This window comes from Crinia signifera, chromosome 3, assembly GCF_055691185.1.
Source record: "Crinia signifera chromosome 3, ASM5569118v1, whole genome shotgun sequence".
NCBI classification, from domain to species: domain Eukaryota; kingdom Metazoa; phylum Chordata; class Amphibia; order Anura; family Myobatrachidae; genus Crinia; species Crinia signifera.
The window spans coordinates 268,764,290-268,787,600 of NC_139219.1; the positions used below are offsets into that span (position 1 = coordinate 268,764,290).

General features: G+C 46.0%; 1 protein-coding gene and 4 long non-coding RNA genes across 6 annotated transcripts in view; 2 read left to right on the forward strand and 3 right to left on the reverse strand.

The window, feature by feature from the left end:
• The first annotated feature begins 282 nt into the window (after window positions 1-282).
• Window positions 283-23,311, forward strand: part of LOC146064488 (carboxypeptidase B-like) — a 61,477-nt gene continuing 38,448 nt past the window's right edge. Inside the window, exons 1-3 of the mRNA XM_083178023.1 lie at window positions 283-420; window positions 510-585; window positions 1,844-1,968. Coding sequence (XP_083034149.1) covers window positions 350-420; window positions 510-585; window positions 1,844-1,968 — 272 coding nt within the window. The 5' untranslated portion in view covers window positions 283-349. The remainder of the gene's footprint in view (window positions 421-509; window positions 586-1,843; window positions 1,969-23,311) is intronic.
• Window positions 12,404-14,371, reverse strand: LOC146064490 (uncharacterized). 2 transcript variants are annotated; one of them, XR_014471817.1, is made up of 3 exons: window positions 14,274-14,371; window positions 13,723-13,826; window positions 12,404-12,723 (listed from the first exon to the last, which is right to left on the reverse strand). It is a non-coding gene; the product is annotated as an uncharacterized LOC146064490 (long non-coding RNA). The 2 variants fall into 2 exon arrangements; XR_014471816.1 differs by lacking the exon at window positions 14,274-14,371 and adding an exon at window positions 13,991-14,082.
• Window positions 15,681-18,875, forward strand: LOC146062723 (uncharacterized). Its single transcript, XR_014471489.1, has 3 exons — window positions 15,681-16,119; window positions 17,114-17,501; window positions 18,496-18,875. It is a non-coding gene; the product is annotated as an uncharacterized LOC146062723 (long non-coding RNA).
• LOC146062724 (uncharacterized) lies at window positions 20,074-21,513 on the reverse strand. The gene is made up of 7 exons (XR_014471490.1): window positions 21,400-21,513; window positions 21,178-21,296; window positions 20,956-21,074; window positions 20,734-20,852; window positions 20,512-20,630; window positions 20,290-20,408; window positions 20,074-20,186 (listed from the first exon to the last, which is right to left on the reverse strand). It is a non-coding gene; the product is annotated as an uncharacterized LOC146062724 (long non-coding RNA).
• On the reverse strand, window positions 22,294-22,845 carry LOC146062725 (uncharacterized). Its single transcript, XR_014471491.1, has 3 exons — window positions 22,732-22,845; window positions 22,510-22,628; window positions 22,294-22,406 (listed from the first exon to the last, which is right to left on the reverse strand). It is a non-coding gene; the product is annotated as an uncharacterized LOC146062725 (long non-coding RNA).

The following is a 23,311-nucleotide window of genomic DNA, read 5'->3' on the forward strand; positions in this document are numbered from 1 at the left end:
CTTTGCTATCCAGACATGGAAATGGCAGGGTTATACTGCAATTGGGGAAGTTTTGCCTGAAAGCGAAACTGGATTGGTTGTAAACCGGGTGATCTGGATGAGGTTTGTATGTGAGAATTGGGGGATTGGATTGTGCAGGTTTGGGGACCAGGCTTCATTAGTACTCCCATTACTGCCTGGGTGTACTGTACTTTTACAGTACTGTAAGCCTTGGGAGGTTTTATCAGCAGAAAAAATACCACTACTAGGGAGGGGGAGAAATACATCAGATAACATGAGCTACAAAAAGGTCACAACAGATCTTATTAAACATTTTGTCTATTAGCAGACCAATGTGAAGGAAAAAGAAATGAAATCCCTTTGGATCTGGATTTGTTTCTTGGATACCTGTTTGGCGTCATCATATGTAACTTTCCATGGGTAAATATATTTTCCCTGTTCTATATAAGTTCATGATAGTGTGGGTTAAATGTATCACTTCACATTCTAAAGCCTAACATGTATTCTAGCCACAAGGTTTTACGGATTCAGCCAAAAACGAGAGAACATGTCGCCCTCATTCAAGGCATGGACAGGAGATTTAATGTAAGCATTACATACAGTATATGTAGTTACAGAGCTTCGTTTAGCCGCAGCATGTGTCATAGTTACTGTATGAGACCTTGTTACAGTCCTGATGGGTCGGCTTACTAGCAACTTGGCAAACATAGCTGAACAGCATCGGAGGTCACTGTATGTGCAAATACTTGTGAAGTTACTCGGTGCGTTTCATTATACTTATTATTGTGTTCTCCCGTGAGTCGTTCATCACATCTGAGCTCTGAGCAACCTTACATATGTGTGCACGTTCCACATCATTCGATGGTCGGCGACCATGGTATGATGTGGGTGTTACCCCGCAGGCTGCGAATTTATGTTTATGTAAAACCTCCATTTGCAGCCAGTGCACACGTATGCGTCTTGTGAATGCCGGGCCGGCGTATCACCATTCGCAAGGTGGGGTTAGGTTGACTTGCAAAGATGCAAATTTGCATCCGAGCGAACCAACCAGAATAACCCTAAGTGTGTATTCACTATATGGTTTGTCCAGGAGGGAAATCGTTAAGTGACATCACATCATTTGCACGTTGTCTACTGTGCACCCAGCTTTACTGTAGAGGCTTCCAAGTAGGCTGCGAGACATCTGGATTTTTTAGATTTGTTTAGATTTTTTTTTCATGTAGCTATATTGTATATTTACTGATTAAAAGAGTATTTAAATCTGGGTGTGGTATGGGGGTCCGACAATCGGGATTCCAACGGTCATTAGACCGACATCAGATTACCCAACTGCCGGACTCAGGAGCTCGCTGCGCTCGCCTCTTCCTCTTTGGGGGTTGTGCACCCTTTAGATCTACTCTATCATGCTTTAAAATGAACTTAAATCCATAATGCTTTTCAGTGTAGAGCAGTGCTCTGTGATCAATGCTGCAAACATACAGTATTTTAATGTAATGGTTAGATCAGAGGTTCCCAAACGTGGTCCTCAAGGCACCCTATTGGTCCAGGTTTTACTGCAGGATATGAAAATCTGCAGGATATATACATGGGTACTCAGAAATCAATCCTACGTATGCAAGCTACATAGATTTACTTATTTATTAACAGTCATTTGTATAGCGGCAGCTGATTATTTTGTGCTTCACAACTGGAAGCAAAACAGTAACAAAACAGAGACACAGGAATAGGTTGCGATAAGCAATTTTCAGCCCAGTCGCGGCTAACTGAATCATCAGTCACATGTTCAGAGAATTTATTTTACTATAAGAACCATAAATAGTAATATTGTTCCGCTTTCCTTTAGCTGGACTTTTGGCATCCGGATTCATCAGCAAGAATTGCACCAATGATGACTGTGGATATACACATTCGTGCCAATCAGTCCGACTCTGTTATACAACTGCTGGAGCAGAAAGATGTGCAATTTGAGTATGTGTCACTGTTGCTGTATGTTCTCTTTAGCATATGATACATCTCACCTTCAAAGACATTTCTTACAACATGCCGTGGTGCGCAGCGATCGTTTACAACATTCCCTGATAGTGAAATGCACAGCGGTTGTTTACAACATGCCCTGATATTGTGGTGCACTGCGATCATTTACAATATTACTTGAGAGTGTGGTGCACAGCGATTGTTTACAATATGCCCTGATAGTGTGGCGCACAGCGATTGTTTGCACCATTCCCTGATGGTGTGATGCACAGTGCTTTATTACAACATGCCCTGATAGCATGGTGCTCATCGATTGTTTATAACATGCCCTGATAGTGTGGAGCACATCGATTGTTTAAAACATGCCCTGATAGTGTGGTGCTCAGTGATTGTTTACAAAATGCCCTGATAGTGTGATGCACAGTGATTGCTTACAAAATGCCCTGATTGTTTATAACATGCCCTAATAGTGTGGTGCACAGTGATTGTTTACAACATACCCTGATAGTGTGGTGCACAGCAAATGTTTACAACATGGCCGGATAGTGTAGTGCACAGCAAATGTTTACAACATGCCCTAATAGTGGGGTGCGCAGTAATTGTTTACAACATTCCCTGATAGTGTGGTGCATAGCAATTGTTTACAACATGACCTGATAGCAAGGTGCACAGCGAATGTTTACAAAATGCCCTGATAGTGTGGCATACTTGCCTACTTTTTGAAACTGCTTTCAGGGAGATTCCATACCTCCCAGGATGGGGGGTTGGGGCTACAAAAGTGGGTGTGGTCTCCAGTAAAGTGGGCGTGGCCCAGTGTAGCAACACCCATTCTCATCATTTTGGGGGCATGCCTCCTCCCTGCACTGAAGAGATGCCATGCACATGAACACAGCATCTCTTCAGCGATTGCCAGTGATCTCTGCCCCCCCTTAGGTACAGCGGGACTGTCTGCAATTAGCAAGACTGTCCAACTGTAATTGAGAGGTATGAGATTCTCGAGTGTTTGCATGGCCTGCAGATGAGGGACCGTGTCTTGCACAAAGGGGACAAATGGAGCTCTTCCCGCAGCCTCTCCTGTGGGCTCCCAGTTGTAAGCCTCCCCACCAGCTGCTCTCTGCACTAGCTCACCGTCTCTCACTGTCCTGGATGTCTCCAAGGTGCAGCTCCCACCATGCAGGGGTCAGGGCAAGAGGGGAGGATCCGTTGCTACTGCCACTCCCACTAGAGAGAGAAAGCTGTGATGGAAGGTCTCCCCGGTGGCTGGCCGCCAGCAGGCTTTACTGGCCTAAGCGGCTCTCATGCTAACTACTGCCAGGGGTGCATGGCAGGCCTATTAGGCATGATCATGCCCCCATTGCAGACAAACTCGCACTGTGCGGTCTGGATTTTTAGATGGAAATTGAGTATTCAGGGGTATTGAGAGGGCTTTGCGGGGAATTGGGGGACTGACGCCTAAAATGGGAGCCTCCTGCAAAATCCGGGAGTGTCTGCAGTCTACACAAACACAGGGGTCACTACCTGCCTACACACACACACACACAGGGGTCACTACCTGCCTACACACACACACACACAGGGGTCACTACCAGCCTACACACACACACAGGGGTCACTACCAGCCTACACACACACACAGGGGTCACTACCAGCCTAAACACACACACAGGGGTCAATACCAGCCTAAACACACACACACACACAGGGGTCACTACCAGCCTAAAAACACACAGGGGTCACTACCAGCCTACAAACACACACACACACACACACACACAGGGGTCACTGCCAGCCTAAACACACATACGCACACACACATACAGGGGTCACTACCAGCCTACACACACACAGGGGTCACTACCAGCCTAAACACACACACAGGGGTCACTACCAGCCTACAAACACACACACAGGGGTAACTGCCAGCCTAAACACACACACACACACTGGTCACACTATTGGCCTACACACACACACAGGGGTCACTATCGTCGTCCCCCCCTACACACACACACACAGGGGTCACTATCGTCCCCCCCCCTACACACACTCACACAGAGCACACACACACAGGGGTCACTATCGTCTCCCCCCCCCCCCCTACACACACACACACATACACACACAGGGGTCACTATCGTCCCGTCCCCCCCTACACACACACACACAGAGCACACACACAAACAGGGGTCACTACCAGTCCTTGTATACACACACAGGGGTCACTATTGGCCTACACACACACAGACACACACACGGGTCACTACCAGTCCCTGCATACACACACACACACACACACACACTGGTCACACTATTGGCCTACACACACACAGGGGTCACTATCGTGTCCCCCCCCTACACACACACACACACACACACACACACACACACACACACACACAGAGCACACACACACACAAACAGGGATCCTACCTACACATATGAACAAATTCTCAGTGGGAGCCTAAAATTCACAGGGATCACTGCCAGTAAACACACACACACAGACAGAACGGTATACGGTCATATGGTCGAACACTGGAAGATCGAACTTACTTTGATCGACTCCACTGGACAGACACTCCATTGGTCGACGATTACTTTACATCGAAAGATATTAGGTCGAATTGAACATAACATCGATATTAACATGATCGCCAAACTAACAAGGCCGACCTTACCTTACATCGACCAAGCTTACATCGACTTCGTCTAGGTCGACTAACGGACGCTCGAAATGCATTACTTCGAACAAACTTACATCGAATACATCTAGGTCGAAACACTGAACATCGAACACACAGTACATAGAAAGTCCTTATATCGATAAGTACTTGGTCGATACAACGAAGTTCGAACCGCAAAACGTCGAACATACAAACATCGATAAATATTAGGTCGAAACTCAGTTCATCGAAAAATAAAGTATCGACAGTTATTTGATCGACAACAACTAGGTCGAATAACATAAGATCGACCCGCATTACATCGAACGCTATTTCATCGACGAGTGAAAGGTCGGCCGTTTATAAGTCGAACTTATTTAGGTCGCCGAACACAAGGTCGACCGTTAATAGCTTAACATCTTACTGTACTGTAGTTGCACCCATTCATGATGGTAATGAGACCCTGCTCAATACCCTACATCACCACTCTGTCAACGCTGCACCACTCCTAAATCCACCCATATCTGTCTAAATCTACACGCCGCTATACTCCCGTTGTAAAGCACTATTCTAACGTGGCACTACAAGTGCTACAATGACTTCTCACTGCTCAGCGCTGCATACCCAAATTACACCCTCACCCAGTAAGGGCTCCACCCCTGGGATCCCTCCTTCTCCCTTGCTGCATCCATAAAATACGGCACCCCCATTGCCGGCTAAATGCAGACTTCCCAAGCCTCCCCATTCAGTCACACTGCCTCCCGCCTACATTCGGTCGCCTACCTCCACTCTAGCGCATTGCCGGCGCCTATCATGACTGCCGCGCCCAGTAGGCAGCTGCCTAGGGTGCCGCGATCTCGTGGGGCGCTAAAGTCGGACTTTCCAAAATACTAGCATGTCCGTGAGCATCCCTCTTGTACTTAATGCAGATGGCTGCTGTGCAACATGTGAGACCTCCCCCACACTTTCCCTAGAGGCATACTTCCCTACTTTGGTGCCTAACATGACTCACACCGGCCCTGCTGGCACCACAAGTGCCACAACGACCTGGCACTGCTCAGCGCCGCACACCCCCATCCATGAAGGGCTCCACCCCCGGGATCCCTCCATCTCCCTCGCTGCACCCATAAAATACGGCACCCCCATTGCCGCCTAAATGCAGACTTTCCAAGCCTCCCCATACAGTCACACAGCCTCCCGCCTACATTCAGTCGCCTACCTCCACTCTAGCGCATTGCCGGCGCCTATCATCACTGTGGCACCACAAGTGTCAGAATGACCTGCCACTCTTCAGCGCCGCACACGCCCATTAAACCCTCACCCAGGAAGGCCTCCACCCCTGTTATCCCTCCATCTCCCTCGTTGCACCCCTAAAATACGGCACCCCCATTGCCGGCTAAATGCAGACTCCCCAAACCTCCCCATTCAGTCACACTGCCTCCCGCCTACAATCAGTCGCCTACCTCCACTCTAGCGCATTGCCGGCGCCTATCATGACTGCCGCGCCCAGTAGGCAGCTGCCTAGGGTGCCGCGATCTCGTGGGGCGCTAAAGTCGGACTTTCCAAAATACTAGCATGTCCGTGAGCATCCCTCTTGTACTTAATGCAGATGGCTGCTGTGCAACATGTGAGACCTCCCCCACACTTTCCCTAGAGGCATACTTCCCTACTTTGGTGCCTAACATGACTCACACCGGCCCTGCTGGCACCACAAGTGCCACAACGACCTGGCACTGCTCAGCGCCGCACACCCCCATCCATGAAGGGCTCCACCCCCGGGATCCCTCCATCTCCCTCGCTGCACCCATAAAATACGGCACCCCCATTGCCGCCTAAATGCAGACTTTCCAAGCCTCCCCATACAGTCACACAGCCTCCCGCCTACATTCAGTCGCCTACCTCCACTCTAGCGCATTGCCGGCGCCTATCATCACTGTGGCACCACAAGTGTCAGAATGACCTGCCACTCTTCAGCGCCGCACACGCCCATTAAACCCTCACCCAGGAAGGCCTCCACCCCTGTTATCCCTCCATCTCCCTCGTTGCACCCCTAAAATACGGCACCCCCATTGCCGGCTAAATGCAGACTTCCCAAGCCTCCCCATACAGTCACACAGCCCCCCGCCTACATTTATATGCCCGCTACCCCTATTTTGATCCAAATGTGTTTGCCTACATGTGTTAGGGAATACAGTGGGACAGGGACTGATGTGATGTCATGTTTGTGCACATGGGGAAGGGAATATAGAGTGTAAGCACTACTGGGGCAGGGACTGATTTGTATGTTCATATATTTTCTGTAAAGCGCTGCGGAATATGTGCGCGCTTTAATAAAGAAATTTAAAAATAAATAAAAATGTTTTGTGCCAGCCTACACCAATTTATCTATAAAATCATGTCTCCTAAAAGCATGGGTCATTCTCCTGGCGCCTAAATCGGTTCTATATCTTGACACTGGGGTCAGATGTCTTTTGATTTTGCTAATATAATTATTTTAATCTGTGTATTCACGGTGACTTTAAACAAAGCATGTGTCATAACCCTGGTGCCTTAGTCTTTTTGATATCTTCAAAGAAATATTTTATATCTTGGTCAGATATCTTTTGAGTTTGGTAATATCATTATTGTAATCAAAGTGTAATCACAGGTAGCTTAAACAAAGCATGTGTCATACTCCTGGCGCCTCAGTCTTTTGCATATCTACTGGGCTCACATAATTTTCTCATCTGCTAATTGAATTTTTATAATCGAATTGTATTCATGTTTACTGTACCTACAATACACCTTGATTTCTTTGTTTCGGAGAATCATTTAGACGCCGCAAATCTTGCCCTGTACACCCCATTTTATATATATAGACTTATCTACACCTCAGAAACTATTCTACTTTTTAATATAGTACTACAAGTAACATAATGCCCTTGCACTGCTCACCGCTATGCTAGCAGTGATACCCGCACACCCATTCATTAGTGTTAGGCTTGGGGAGTTAGCTAGGCAGATGGAAGGATCCCATGGGTGCAATCCTTCATGCTTTACGCCCATTAAACCCTCAGCCAGGAAGGGCTCCACCCCTGGGATCCCTCCATCTCCCTAGCTGCACCCCTAAAATACGGCACCCCCATTGTCGGCTAAATGCAGACTTTCCAAGCCTCCCCATAGTCACACAGCCTCCCGCCTACATTCAGTCGCCTACCTCCACTCTAGCGCATTGCCGGCGCCTATCATCACTGTGGCACCACAAGTGCCAGAATGACCTGCCACTCTTCAGCGCCGCACACGCCCATTAAACCCTCACCCAGGAAGGCCTCCACCCCTGGGATCCCTCCATCTCCCTCGCTGCACCCATAAAATACGGCACCCCCATTCCCTGCTAAATGCAGACTTCCCAAGCCTCCCCATACAGTCACACAGCCTCCCGTCTACATTTATATGCCCGCTACCCCTATTTTGATCCAAATGTGTTTGCCTACATGTGTTAGGGAATACAGTGGGACAGGGACTGATGTGATGTCATGTTTGTGCACACGGGGAAGGGAATATAGAGTGTAAGCACTACTGGGGCAGGGACTGATTTGTATGTTCATATATTTTCTGTAAAGCGCTGCGGAATATGTGCGCGCTTTAATAAAGAAATTTAAAAATAAATAAAAATGTTTTGTGCCAGCCTACACCAATTTATCTATAAAATCATGTCTCCTAAAAGCATGGGTCATTCTCCTGGCGCCTAAATCGGTTCTATATCTTGACACTGGGGTCAGATGTCTTTTGATTTTGCTAATATAATTATTTTAATCTGTGTATTCACGGTGACTTTAAACAAAGCATGTGTCATAACCCTGGTGCCTTAGTCTTTTTGATATCTTCAAAGAAATATTTTATATCTTGGTCAGATATCTTTTGAGTTTGGTAATATCATTATTGTAATCAAAGTGTAATCACAGGTAGCTTAAACAAAGCATGTGTCATACTCCTGGCGCCTCAGTCTTTTGCATATCTACTGGGCTCACATAATTTTCTCATCTGCTAATTGAATTTTTATAATCGAATTGTATTCATGTTTACTGTACCTACAATACACCTTGATTTCTTTGTTTCGGAGAATCATTTAGACGCCGCAAATCTTGCCCTGTACACCCCATTTTATATATATAGACTTATCTACACCTCAGAAACTATTCTACTTTTTAATATAGTACTACAAGTAACATAATGCCCTAGCACTGCTCACCGCTATGCTAGCAGTGATACCCGCACACCCATTCATTAGTGTTAGGCTTGGGGAGTCAGCTAGGCAGATGGAAGGATCCCATGGGTGCAATCCTTCATGCTTTACGGTGTAATTGGTGTTTGCAGTGCTCCGCAGTGCCATGTCATTCTGGCACTTGTAGTGCCACAGTCATGATAGAGCCAGGCAAAGCGCTAGAGTGGAGCTATGCGACTGAATGTAGACGGGAGGCTGTGAGACGTTGGGGAGGCTGGATTTATCCGGTAATAGGTTCCATGGCATCCGCATTCACCACAGTTCAACACTTTGAATGCTGCACCCCTAAGTGTACCCATAGCTGTGTACATGTAGACACCACAAATTTCTACCCTGACATCCCTTTTTCTGTATATATTAGATGCGCCCGATACCTACAGATGTCCAGTGTTCCCCCGACTGTCCCTTGTAATTTAGTACCACAAGTAGCATAATGAAGCGGTACCGCTCACCTCTATGCTAGCACTGATACCCGCATTATCACCCCTTCATTGGGTTAGCACCTGGCATCCTCCTTCACCCATGTTGCACCCTAAAGTTGCCCTCTAAACTAAAATCAAACATTTTCAGCATTTTCGTATTTTATTTTCAAACCAATTTACAGTACTTGTTCAAGTCGTAACGGCTAATTTTAAACCAGCCCACTTTTTAAACCCGCCCACTTTTTGAAATGAAGCCTTTTCATTGGGTTAGGTTTTTTTCTAACTTCGAAAGACTAACGCCCATTTCAAACACTATAAAAATACCTACATTCAATGTCCCGGATTCATATTTGAAATTTTGGATCAAGTATTCTGTGGTACAGCTACAGCTATTTTTTCTAAGATGGCAGATGAATCTAGACCAGCACCAGCAGCAGCAGCAGCAGCAGCAGCAGCAATAATATCACCAGCACCAGCACCCGAGCCCGAATTTACATTTGTTCCGTCCCGGAGAGGAATGTTACTCAACGTAAACGGCTATCTACTTGCCAAGAATAAGCAGAAGGGAGACGTCGTCTATTGGCACTGCACAGAAAGAACAACAGGCCCTTGTTCAGCCTACGCCAAAACCACGATTGTGGCCGGAGTTCACCAACTTAATAGGCACGGTGAGCATACTCATGCTCCCAGACCGGAGAAGACAATTGTGGCCGTTGCTAAGGCAGCGATAAAGCAACGTGCCAGGGATACCACCGAGGAACCATCACAAATTATCCAAAATGTAACAGCGGATATGCCTTCTACAAGTGCTATGTGTTTGCCCAACCGGGAATCCCTTCGTCAATTAGTAAAAAGGGTAAGGAGGGAAGATTGCCCTGCCGAACCCACCATCCTGGAGGACATTAATGTTCCTCATAATTTGGAATACATCGAGGATACCAAATTTTTGTTAAGGGACAGTACAGTTGGTGATGAAAGGGTACTTTTATTTAGTACAGAAGAGAACTTGCGGAAGCTCCATGAAGCACAGTATTGGGTAATGGACGGAACTTTCAAGACTTGCCCGACATTATTTCGCCAGATCTATTCCATACATGCAATGGTTGGCACACATGAAACATCACAGCGCTTTTTACCGCTTGTTTATGGACTGTTAAGCAGCAAGAATGAGGAATGCTATTTACGATTTTTTGAAGAACTTCAAGAGATTGCAACTGATTTGGGAATGCCATTTTCCCCAACGTATATAATAACGGATTTCGAACTTTCAGCAATCAGAGCTTCAAAGAATGTTTTTCCAAGCAGCACACACAAGTGTTGCCTCTTTCATCTTTCCCAAAACATTTGGAGAAAGATTCAAGCACATGGACTTGCAGGTGATTATGCAAAGGATTATGCACTTGCATTGAAATTAAAGAGCATACAAGCACTTGCTTTTCTACCGGAAGATGACATTCCAGCTGCTTTTGAAGTTTTGAAAGGGGAAATGCCTGCAATTGCTTCCCCCGTGTTAACTTATTTTGAGGAGACATATGTATTGGGACGTCCAAGAGATCGCACACGAAGCCTTACCCGGTCACCACCTCTTTTTCCACCAAAAATATGGTCCATCTATGACTCAATGTTAGCTGGAATACCCCGAACCCAAAATAGGTTGGAGGGTTGGCATCGCAGATGGAACATAATTCTTAGCGAAAAAAAGTTTGGTGTATACAAGCTCATCACGTTTTTACATAAAGAACAGAAAGTCACAGCGAGTTTTATCCAGAAGGTAGTTCTGAATGTTGCAAGAACACCCCCAAGGAGAGACTTGAAAGAACGTGAGGAGGCAATTCAGCGTTGTGTTTCACAGTATGGACATGTCCCTGTACTGGAATATCTTGGTGCCATTGGACATCACTTAGCATTCCCTTAAAGACATTGTTTTTCAAATTTTTTCTACAAGTTTATATGTTTGGATAATTATTTTTCAAGTTAATCTTCATCAAGTTCAAGTTCTAATTTTAAAGTTCTGAAGTTAAAAAGGAAGCCAAGCCATTACAGTGAATTCAAATTTATGGTAAGTAAACGTTCTAATTCATATACTTATACATTACATTTCTCACCTTTAACAATAGTAAAATATGAATGTTTTAAACCCCCCCCCCCCACTAAGAAAATAATCTGCATTAACTTTTACTATTGTAAAATCCCCAAGTATTCTACTATGATGGTATTGATCCAAACTTAAATATTTGATTTGCAATTGGTCAGTATGATGTATTTAAATAACCTTTTAAGGTGGTATCTATTTACCCTTAAATGTATATATTTTTTAATTTGGACAACTGTATTTAAATTAGTTAGAATCTGTTTGTAGTTTTTATGTTCTTTACCAATCTAGATTTTCCAAATTCTATCATCAGTCAGTGGGTTACCGTACAACTGTTAAACCACACTTCGGTAGACAGTCAACATGGGAAAAGGTAGACATGGGCCAAGGTCGAAATTATTGTATGTCGACATGTGTTTTTTAAAGCCAAATGTCGACATGTACACAGTTGGAGTTGCACCACAGCCCCTGCAATTGCTTTCTATGATTCGGACACGGTGCATCGTTACACTCGGCACACTTTGATTCTCCCGCCACGCCATAGTGGATGGTAGGGCATAAAATACCGCCTGTAGGCACAAAAAACCTATGTCGACCTAATGACTGGCGGCCTAAAACCATGTCCACCTTTAACCCGGTCGACCTTCAGTGGTCTCCCTAATGATTGTCCACCTAAGTGTTGTCTAATAATAATATATAGATGCAGGAAACTGTCATCTATATATCATTGAGTAATGACTACACCTGTGCAGCAACCATCTGGTCTGGAAACAAAACTATTGTTAGCTTTCGATTCATATACTTGGCTAACCCTGATCTATGTAATGACAGTACACCTTAATATATAGAGAAAGTAAATCACACAGTGTACAATAATCATAATCCCAAAAATTTTTATATAGTTAATATTAACTTAATAACCCACTTTTTTACATTATATATCTCATATCAATCACTTACAATAATCAAAAATATACCCAGACACATGTAAATTGATAGAATTGCTTTTTATTATATTACATTTATATCAAATATGGGTGCAATTTTATTATATTCAAGTCATTTGAAATCAATTATGGCATCTTTGTTGTGTAACCTTTAACCATAAACCGCTAAAGACATACATATTTATAAACATTGTTTCATTCTCATTAATGTGAGACATGCAGAATAAGTACTCGCTATATAACAAAGTGTTAATAATAATAATAATAATAATTATGGTTCGGCATTTGCTTTCAAAACTATATTCAATCATTTTTTGGCATCATGTATTTCATATACTTCATTTCTTCTGTAATGTATGAGCTGCAAAACAAAAGAGAAAGTAAATTACTGCTTAACTTGTGCATTAATACTTGATGGTTCTTGTCCCAAATTTCTACACGCATATATAAATGGTACGTCTGAGGACCAATCTTTCAGGCAGTTTTCTTTGTGATAGTCCCTTACAGATGGGTGGTTTACTCATGTTTATTTGCAAGACTGCGAATTCGCAGCCTTGCGAGTCCACCAAACCCCGCCCGGCGAAAGCCCCCCCCCCCCCTTAAACTGAGTCTTCATCCGATCAGCTGTGAATTTACATTTTGCATAGACATCAATTCGTATGGCTCGGGTAACCACCTACATCTTTCGATGGTCACCGACTATCGAATGATGTTTAGCGTGCACGCATATAGAAGTGACTTCAGTTACTTACATTTGTGTGCACACTGGCGTGGATATAGGCGGGCAGCTGACACAGTGATGTCAGCTACCCGCCCCCCACACCCGCATCACTGCCTCATTACCATGAGAACACCCATGCCCCCGCCCATCTCCTACCCCCCCCCCCAGGGTGCGTGCACGCATCATACGCCTGCACATGCGCAGATACCCACAGACGACTATCATTGATAATGCGTGTGAATGCACGCAGTACCATATTGATCTGAAGGCCCATTATCCTGTCTGGCACTAGACACACCACTGTATTTTAACACTGGTTTTAAAAATTAACATTAATTCCCTTATTCAGATCTGATTTGAGTGTTTTGGAAATGCCATCTAAATTTTAGATTAAAAATAATGCAATCAGCATTTACCCTGCACAGAAACAAAACACCAATATAAATTTATACATGTTACATATGCCCCACGGCACTGCACATGCTTTTACCCATTTTTGGAAAAATATTGTACTTTGATCAGATCTGAATAAGGCCCTAAATGTGCTCACATTGACATTGCTAAATAAATAAATATATATGTGTGTTTTTTTTAAATACAACAAAGAAAAAAAAATTATAGGAAGTAAATCAAACTTACCCAATGTGTCATCCTTTGATAGCCCTATGCCAGCCTCCTCATTGTCTTCTCTTCCCAGGCTGGACCCTTGCACGCTTCTGTGCCGACGTCTTCTCCTGTTTCCTCTGGATTTGTCGTGATGGACGTGAAGCAAAAGGAAAAAAAAACAAGTAAGTTCATATCTACTCCTGCCAGGTTCTCTTCTACCTCTGACCCTCTATACTTGCCAAGCCCCCTTTCCTACAAAAAGTGTACCCTCTTTGCTTGTGTGTTGATGCAACAAACTTACCCGATTCAGCTCCCTTGATAGCCCTACGCCAGCCTCCTCATTGTCTTCTCTTCCCAGGCTGGACCCTTGCACGCTTCTGTGCCGACGTCTTCTCCTGTTCCCTCTGGATGGTCTTGGCTTGAAGGATGCAACCCCCCCAAACAAAATCTAAGTTATTTATGGGCACTATAGTATCTTGTTTAAAAATTTGTCCCTGTTACCATCTCTTTTTACCTTTCCCTAACTCCCCCTTTCCTACAAAAAGTGTACCCTCTTTGCTTGTGTGTTGATGCAACAAACTTACCCGATTCAGCTCCCTTGATAGCCCTATGCCAGCCTCCTCATTTTCTTCTCTTCCCAGGCTGGACCCAGGCTGGACCCTTGCACGCTTCTGTGCCGACGTCTTCTCCTGTTCCCTCTGGATTTGTCGTGATGGACGTGAAGCAAAAGGAAAAAAAAACAAAAGTAAGTTCATATCTACTCCTGCTAGGTTCTCTTCTACCTCTGACCCTCTATACTTGCCAAGCCCCCTTTCCTACAAAAAGTGTACCCTTTTTGCTTGTGTGTTGATGCAACAAACTTACCCGATTCAGCTCCCTTGATAGCCCTATGCCAGCCTCCTCATTTTCTTCTCTTCCCAGGCTGGACCCAGGCTGGACCCTGCACGCTTCTGTGCCGACGTCTTCTCCTGTTCCCTCTGGATTTGTCGTGATGGACGTGAAGCAAAAGGAAAAAAAAACAAAAGTAAGTTCATATCTACTCCTGCCAGGTTCTCATCTACCTCTGACCCTCTATACTTGCCAAGCCACCTTTCCTACAAAAAGTGTACCCTCTTTGCTTGTGTGTTGATGCAACAAACTTACCCGATTCAGCTCCCTTGATAGCCCTATGCCAGCCTCCTCATTTTCTTCTCTTCCCAGGCTGGACCCAGGCTGGACCCTTGCACGCTTCTGTGCCGACGTCTTCTCCTGTTCCCTCTGGATTTGTCGTGATGGACGTGAAGCAAAAGGAAAAAAAAACAAAAGTAAATTCATATCTACTCCTGCCAGGTTCTCATCTACCTCTGACCCTCTATACTTGCCAAGCCACCTTTCCTACAAAAAGTGTACCCTCTTTGCTTGTGTGTTGATGCAACAAACTTACCCGATTCAGCTCCCTTGATAGCCCTATGCCAGCCTCCTTATTGTCTTCTCTTCCCAGGCTGGACCCTTGCACGCTTCTGTGCCAACGTCTTCTCCTGTTCCCTCTGGATGGTCTTGGCTTGAAGGATGCAACCCCCCCAAACAAAATCTAAGTTATTTATGGGCACTATAGTATCTTGTTTAAAAATTTGTCCCTGTTACCATCTCTTTTTACCTTTCCCTAACTCCCCCTTTCCTACAAAAAGTGTACCCTCTTTGCTTGTGTGTTGATGCAACAAACTTACCCGATTCAGCTCCCTTGATAGCCCTATGCCAGCCTCCTCATTTTCTTCTCTTCCCAGGCTGGACCCAGGCTGGACCCTGCACGCTTCTGTGCCGACGTCTTCTCCTGTTCCCTCTGGATTTGTCGTGATGGACGTGAAGCAAAAGGAAAAAAAAACAAAAGTAAGTTCATATCTACTCCTGCCAGGTTCTCATCTACCTCTGACCCTCTATACTTGCCAAGCCACCTTTCCTACAAAAAGTGTACCCTCTTTGCTTGTGTGTTGATGCAACAAACTTACCCGATTCAGCTCCCTTGATAGCCCTATGCCAGCCTCCTTATTGTCTTCTCTTCCCAGGCTGGACCCTTGCACGCTTCTGTGCCAACGTCTTCTCCTGTTCCCTCTGGATGGTCTTGGCTTGAAGGATGCAACCCCCCCAAACAAAATCTAAGTTATTTATGGGCACTATAGTATCTTGTTTAAAAATTTGTCCCTGTTACCATCTCTTTTTACCTTTCCCTAACTCCCCCTTTCCTACAAAAAGTGTACCCTCTTTGCTTGTGTGTTGATGCAACAAACTTACCCGATTCAGCTCCCTTGATAGCCCTATGCCAGCCTCCTCATTTTCTTCTCTTCCCAGGCTGGACCCAGGCTGGACCCTTGCACGCTTCTGTGCCGACGTCTTCTCCTGTTCCCTCTGGATTTGTCGTGATGGACGTGAAGCAAAAGGAAAAAAAAAACAAAAGTAAGTTCATATCTACTCCTGCCAGGTTCTCTTCTACCTCTGACCCTCTATACTTGCCAAGCCCCCTTTCCTACAAAAAGTGTACCCTTTTTGCTTGTGTGTTGATGCAACAAACTTACCCGATTCAGCTCCCTTGATAGCCCTATGCCAGCCTCCTTATTGTCTTCTCTTCCCAGGCTGGACCCTTGCACGCTTCTGTGCCGACGTCTTCTCCTGTTCCCTCTGGATTTGTCGTGATGGACGTGAAGCAAAAGGAAAAAAAAACAAAAGTAAGTTCATATCTACTCCTGCCAGGTTCTCATCTACCTCTGACCCTCTATACTTGCCAAGCCCCCTTTCCTACAAAAAGTGTACCCTCTTTGCTTGTGTGTTGATGCAACAAACTTACCCGATTCAGCTCCCTTGATAGCCCTATGCCAGCCTCCTCATTTTCTTCTCTTCCCAGGCTGGACCCTTGCACGCTTCTGTGCCGACGTCTTCTCCTGTTCCCTCTGGATTTGTCGTGATGGACGTGAAGCAAAAGGAAAAAAAAACAAAAGTAAGTTCATATCTACTCCTGCCAGGTTCTCATCTACCTCTGACCCTCTATACTTGCCAAGCCCCCTTTCCTACAAAAAGTGTACCCTCTTTGCTTGTGTGTTGATGCAACAAACTTACCCGATTCAGCTCCCTTGATAGCCCTATGCCAGCCTCCTCATTTTCTTCTCTTCCCAGGCTGGACCCAGGCTGGACCCTTGCACGCTTCTGTGCCGACGTCTTCTCCTGTTCCCTCTGGATTTGTCGTGATGGACGTGAAGCAAAAGGAAAAAAAAACAAAAGTAAGTTCATATCTACTCCTGCCAGGTTCTCATCTACCTCTGACCCTCTATACTTGCCAAGCCACCTTTCCTACAAAAAGTGTACCCTCTTTGCTTGTGTGTTGATGCAACAAACTTACCCGATTCAGCTCCCTTGATAGCCCTATGCCAGCCTCCTTATTGTCTTCTCTTCCCAGGCTGGACCCTTGCACGCTTCTGTGCCAACGTCTTCTCCTGTTCCCTCTGGATGGTCTTGGCTTGAAGGATGCAACCCCCCCAAACAAAATCTAAGTTATTTATGGGCACTATAGTATCTTGTTTAAAAATTTGTCCCTGTTACCATCTCTTTTTACCTTTCCCTAACTCCCCCTTTCCTACAAAAAGTGTACCCTCTTTGCTTGTGTGTTGATGCAACAAACTTACCCGATTCAGCTCCCTTGATAGCCCTATGCCAGCCTCCTCATTTTCTTCTCTTCCCAGGCTGGACCCAGGCTGGACCCTTGCACGCTTCTGTGCCGACGTCTTCTCCTGTTCCCTCTGGATTTGTCGTGATGGACGTGAAGCAAAAGGAAAAAAAAAACAAAAGTAAGTTCATATCTACTCCTGCCAGGTTCTCTTCTACCTCTGACCCTCTATACTTGCCAAGCCCCCTTTCCTACAAAAAGTGTACCCTTTTTGCTTGTGTGTTGATGCAACAAACTTACCCGATTCAGCTCCCTTGATAGCCCTATGCCAGCCTCCTTATTGTCTTCTCTTCCCAGGCTGGACCCTTGCACGCTTCTGTGCCGACGTCTTCTCCTGTTCCCTCTGGATTTGTCGTGATGGACGTGAAGCAAAAGGAAAAAAAAACAAAAGTAAGTTCATATCTACTCCTGCCAGGTTCTCTTCTACCTCTGACCCTCTATACTTGCCAAGCCCCCTTTCCTACAAAAAGTGTACCCTTTTTGCTTGTGTGTTGATGCAACAAACTTACCCGATTCAGCTCCCTTGATAGCCCTATGCCAGCCTCCTTATTGTCTTCTCTTCCCAGGCTGGACCCTTGCACGCTTCTGTGCCGACGTCTTCTCCTGTTCCCTCTGGATTTGTCGTGATGGACGTGAAGCAAAAGGAAAAAAAAACAAAAGTAAGTTCATATCTACTCCTGCCAGGTTCTCATCTACCTCTGACCCTCTATACTTGCCAAGCCCCCTTTCCTACAAAAAGTGTACCCTCTTTGCTTGTGTGTTGATGCAACAAACTTACCCGATTCAGCTCCCTTGATAGCCCTATGCCAGCCTCCTCATTTTCTTCTCTTCCCAGGCTGGACCCAGGCTGGACCCTTGCACGCTTCTGTGCCGACGTCTTCTCCTGTTCCCTCTGGATTTGTCGTGATGGACGTGAAGCAAAAGGAAAAAAAAACAAAAGTAAGTTCATATCTACTCCTGCCAGGTTCTCATCTACCTCTGACCCTCTATACTTGCCAAGCCACCTTTCCTACAAAAAGTGTACCCTCTTTGCTTGTGTGTTGATGCAACAAACTTACCCGATTCAGCTCCCTTGATAGCCCTATGCCAGCCTCCTTATTGTCTTCTCTTCCCAGGCTGGACCCTTGCACGCTTCTGTGCCAACGTCTTCTCCTGTTCCCTCTGGATGGTCTTGGCTTGAAGGATGCAACCCCCCCAAACAAAATCTAAGTTATTTATGGGCACTATAGTATCTTGTTTAAAAATTTGTCCCTGTTACCATCTCTTTTTACCTTTCCCTAACTCCCCCTTTCCTACAAAAAGTGTACCCTCTTTGCTTGTGTGTTGATGCAACAAACTTACCCGATTCAGCTCCCTTGATAGCCCTATGCCAGCCTCCTCATTTTCTTCTCTTCCCAGGCTGGACCCAGGCTGGACCCTGCACGCTTCTGTGCCGACGTCTTCTCCTGTTCCCTCTGGATTTGTCGTGATGGACGTGAAGCAAAAGGAAAAAAAAACAAAAGTAAGTTCATATCTACTCCTGCCAGGTTCTCATCTACCTCTGACCCTCTATACTTGCCAAGCCACCTTTCCTACAAAAAGTGTACCCTCTTTGCTTGTGTGTTGATGCAACAAACTTACCCGATTCAGCTCCCTTGATAGCCCTATGCCAGCCTCCTCATTTTCTTCTCTTCCCAGGCTGGACCCAGGCTGGACCCTTGCACGCTTCTGTGCCGACGTCTTCTCCTGTTCCCTCTGGATTTGTCGTGATGGACGTGAAGCAAAAGGAAAAAAAAACAAAAGTAAGTTCATATCTACTCCTGCCAGGTTCTCATCTACCTCTGACCCTCTATACTTGCCAAGCCACCTTTCCTACAAAAAGTGTACCCTCTTTGCTTGTGTGTTGATGCAACAAACTTACCCGATTCAGCTCCCTTGATAGCCCTATGCCAGCCTCCTTATTGTCTTCTCTTCCCAGGCTGGACCCTTGCACGCTTCTGTGCCAACGTCTTCTCCTGTTCCCTCTGGATGGTCTTGGCTTGAAGGATGCAACCCCCCCAAACAAAATCTAAGTTATTTATGGGCACTATAGTATCTTGTTTAAAAATTTGTCCCTGTTACCATCTCTTTTTACCTTTCCCTAACTCCCCCTTTCCTACAAAAAGTGTACCCTCTTTGCTTGTGTGTTGATGCAACAAACTTACCCGATTCAGCTCCCTTGATAGCCCTATGCCAGCCTCCTCATTTTCTTCTCTTCCCAGGCTGGACCCAGGCTGGACCCTTGCACGCTTCTGTGCCGACGTCTTCTCCTGTTCCCTCTGGATTTGTCGTGATGGACGTGAAGCAAAAGGAAAAAAAAACAAAAGTAAGTTCATATCTACTCCTGCCAGGTTCTCTTCTACCTCTGACCCTCTATACTTGCCAAGCCCCCTTTCCTACAAAAAGTGTACCCTTTTTGCTTGTGTGTTGATGCAACAAACTTACCCGATTCAGCTCCCTTGATAGCCCGATGCCAGCCTCCTTATTGTCTTCTCTTCCCAGGCTGGACCCTTGCACGCTTCTGTGCCGACGTCTTCTCCTGTTCCCTCTGGTTTTGTCGTGATGGACGTGAAGCAAAAGGAAAAAAAAACAAAAGTAAGTTCATATCTACTCCTGCCAGGTTCTCTGACGAATCTCTAACCCTGCGAAGAAAGCATGAGGCAACTTACCCTCTGCCGCAGCACTGGAAAGCCTTATGACAGCCCGTCGTCTCTTTGCAGACTGGACCCCTTGGTGCTTGACGAATCTTCAGTGTGGCAGAGGTGCAGAGCCTTCTTGGACGTTATTTCTGAAAGAAAGTGTGAGTTATTGACTAAAGTTTTCAACCCTCTGCTATCTGTCCCTTACCCTACATCACTCTAACCCTGCGAAGAAAGCATGAGGCAACTTACCCTCTGCCGCAGCACTGGAAAGCCTTATGACAGCCCGTCGTCTCTTTGCAGACTGGACCCCTTGGTGCTTGACGAATCTTCAGTGTGGCAGAGGTGCAGAGCCTTCTTGGACGTTATTTCTGAAAGAAAGTGTGAGTTATTGACTAAAGTTTTCAACCCTCTGCTATCTGTCCCTTACCCTACATCACTCTAACCCTGCGAAGAAAGCATGAGGCAACTTACCCTCTGCCGCAGCACTGGAAAGCCTTATGACAGCCCGTCGTCTCTTTGCAGACTGGACCCCTTGGTGCTTGACGAATCTTCAGTGTGGCAGAGGTGCAGAGCCTTCTTGGACGTTATATCTGAAAGAAAGTGTGAGTTATTGACTAAAGTTTTCAACCCTCTGCTATCTGTCCCTTACCCTACATCACTCTAACCCTGCGAAGAAAGCATGAGGCAACTTACCCTCTGCCGCAGCACTGGAAAGCCTTATGACAGCCCGTCGTCTCTTTGCAGACTGGACCCCTTGGTGCTTGACGAATCTTCAGTGTGGCAGAGGTGCAGAGCCTTCTTGGACGTTATTTCTGAAAGAAAGTGTGAGTTATTGACTAAAGTTTTCAACCCTCTGCTATCTGTCCCTTACCCTACATCACTCTAACCCTGCGAAGAAAGCATGAGGCAACTTACCCTCTGCCGCAGCACTGGAAAGCCTTATGACAGCCCGTCGTCTCTTTGCAGACTGGACCCCTTGGTGCTTGACGAATCTTCAGTGTGGCAGAGGTGCAGAGCCTTCTTGGACGTTATTTCTGAAAGAAAATGTGAGTTATTGACTAAAGTTTTCAACCCTCTGCTATCTGTCCCTTACCCTACATCACTCTAACCCTGCGAAGAAAGCATGAGGCAACTTACCCTCTGCCGCAGCACTGGAAAGCCTTATGACAGCCCGTCGTCTCTTTGCAGACTGGACCCCTTGGTGCTTGACGAATCTTCAGTGTGGCAGAGGTGCAGAGCCTTCTTGGACGTTATTTCTGAAAGAAAGTGTGAGTTATTGACTAAAGTTTTCAACCCTCTGCTATCTGTCCCTTACCCTACATCACTCTAACCCTGCGAAGAAAGCATGAGGCAACTTACCCTCTGCCGCAGCACTGGAAAGCCTTATGACAGCCCGTCGTCTCTTTGCAGACTGGACCCCTTGGTGCTTGACGAATCTTCAGTGTGGCAGAGGTGCAGAGCCTTCTTGGACGTTATATCTGAAAGAAAGTGTGAGTTATTGACTAAAGTTTTCAACCCTCTGCTATCTGTCCCTTACCCTACATCACTCTAACCCTGCGAAGAAAGCATGAGGCAACTTACCCTCTGCCGCAGCACTGGAAAGCCTTATGACAGCCCGTCGTCTCTTTGCAGACTGGACCCCTTGGTGCTTGACGAATCTTCAGTGTGGCAGAGGTGCAGAGCCTTCTTGGACGTTATTTCTGAAAGAAAGTGTGAGTTATTGACTAAAGTTTTCAACCCTCTGCTATCTGTCCCTTACCCTACATCACTCTAACCCTGCGAAGAAAGCATGAGGCAACTTACCCTCTGCCGCAGCACTGGAAAGCCTTATGACAGCCCGTCGTCTCTTTGCAGACTGGACCCCTTGGTGCTTGACGAATCTTCAGTGTGGCAGAGGTGCAGAGCCTTCTTGGACGTTATATCTGAAAGAAAGTGTGAGTTATTGACTAAAGTTTTCAACCCTCTGCTATCTGTCCCTTACCCTACATCACTCTAACCCTGCGAAGAAAGCATGAGGCAACTTACCCTCTGCCGCAGCACTGGAAAGCCTTATGACAGCCCGTCGTCTCTTTGCAGACTGGACCCCTTGGTGCTTGACGAATCTTCAGTGTGGCAGAGGTGCAGAGCCTTCTTGGACGTTATATCTGAAAGAAAGTGTGAGTTATTGACTAAAGTTTTCAACCCTCTGCTATCTGTCCCTTACCCTACATCACTCTAACCCTGCGAAGAAAGCATGAGGCAACTTACCCTCTGCCGCAGCACTGGAAAGCCTTATGACAGCCCGTCGTCTCTTTGCAGACTGGACCCCTTGGTGCTTGACGAATCTTCAGTGTGGCAGAGGTGCAGAGCCTTCTTGGACGTTATTTCTGAAAGAAAGTGTGAGTTATTGACTAAAGTTTTCAACCCTCTGCTATCTGTCCCTTACCCTACATCACTCTAACCCTGCGAAGAAAGCATGAGGCAACTTACCCTCTGCCGCAGCACTGGAAAGCCTTATGACAGCCCGTCGTCTCTTTGCAGACTGGACCCCTTGGTGCTTGACGAATCTTCAGTGTGGCAGAGGTGCAGAGCCTTCTTGGACGTTATTTCTGAAAGAAAGTGTGAGTTATTGACTAAAGTTTTCAACCCTCTGCTATCTGTCCCTTACCCTACATCACTCTAACCCTGCGAAGAAAGCATGAGGCAACTTACCCTCTGCCGCAGCACTGGAAAGCCTTATGACAGCCCGTCGTCTCTTTGCAGACTGGACCCCTTGGTGCTTGACGAATCTTCAGTGTGGCAGAGGTGCAGAGCCTTCTTGGACGTTATATCTGAAAGAAAGTGTGAGTTATTGACTAAAGTTTTCAACCCTCTGCTATCTGTCCCTTACCCTACATCACTCTAACCCTGCGAAGAAAGCATGAGGCAACTTACCCTCTGCCGCAGCACTGGAAAGCCTTATGACAGCCCGTCGTCTCTTTGCAGACTGGACCCCTTGGTGCTTGACGAATCTTCAGTGTGGCAGAGGTGCAGAGCCTTCTTGGACGTTATATCTGAAAGAAAGTGTGAGTTATTGACTAAAGTTTTCAACCCTCTGCTATCTGTCCCTTACCCTACATCACTCTAACCCTGCGAAGAAAGCATGAGGCAACTTACCCTCTGCCGCAGCACTGGAAAGCCTTATGACAGCCCGTCGTCTCTTTGCAGACTGGACCCCTTGGTGCTTGACGAATCTTCAGTGTGGCAGAGGTGCAGAGCCTTCTTGGACGTTATTTCTGAAAGAAAGTGTGAG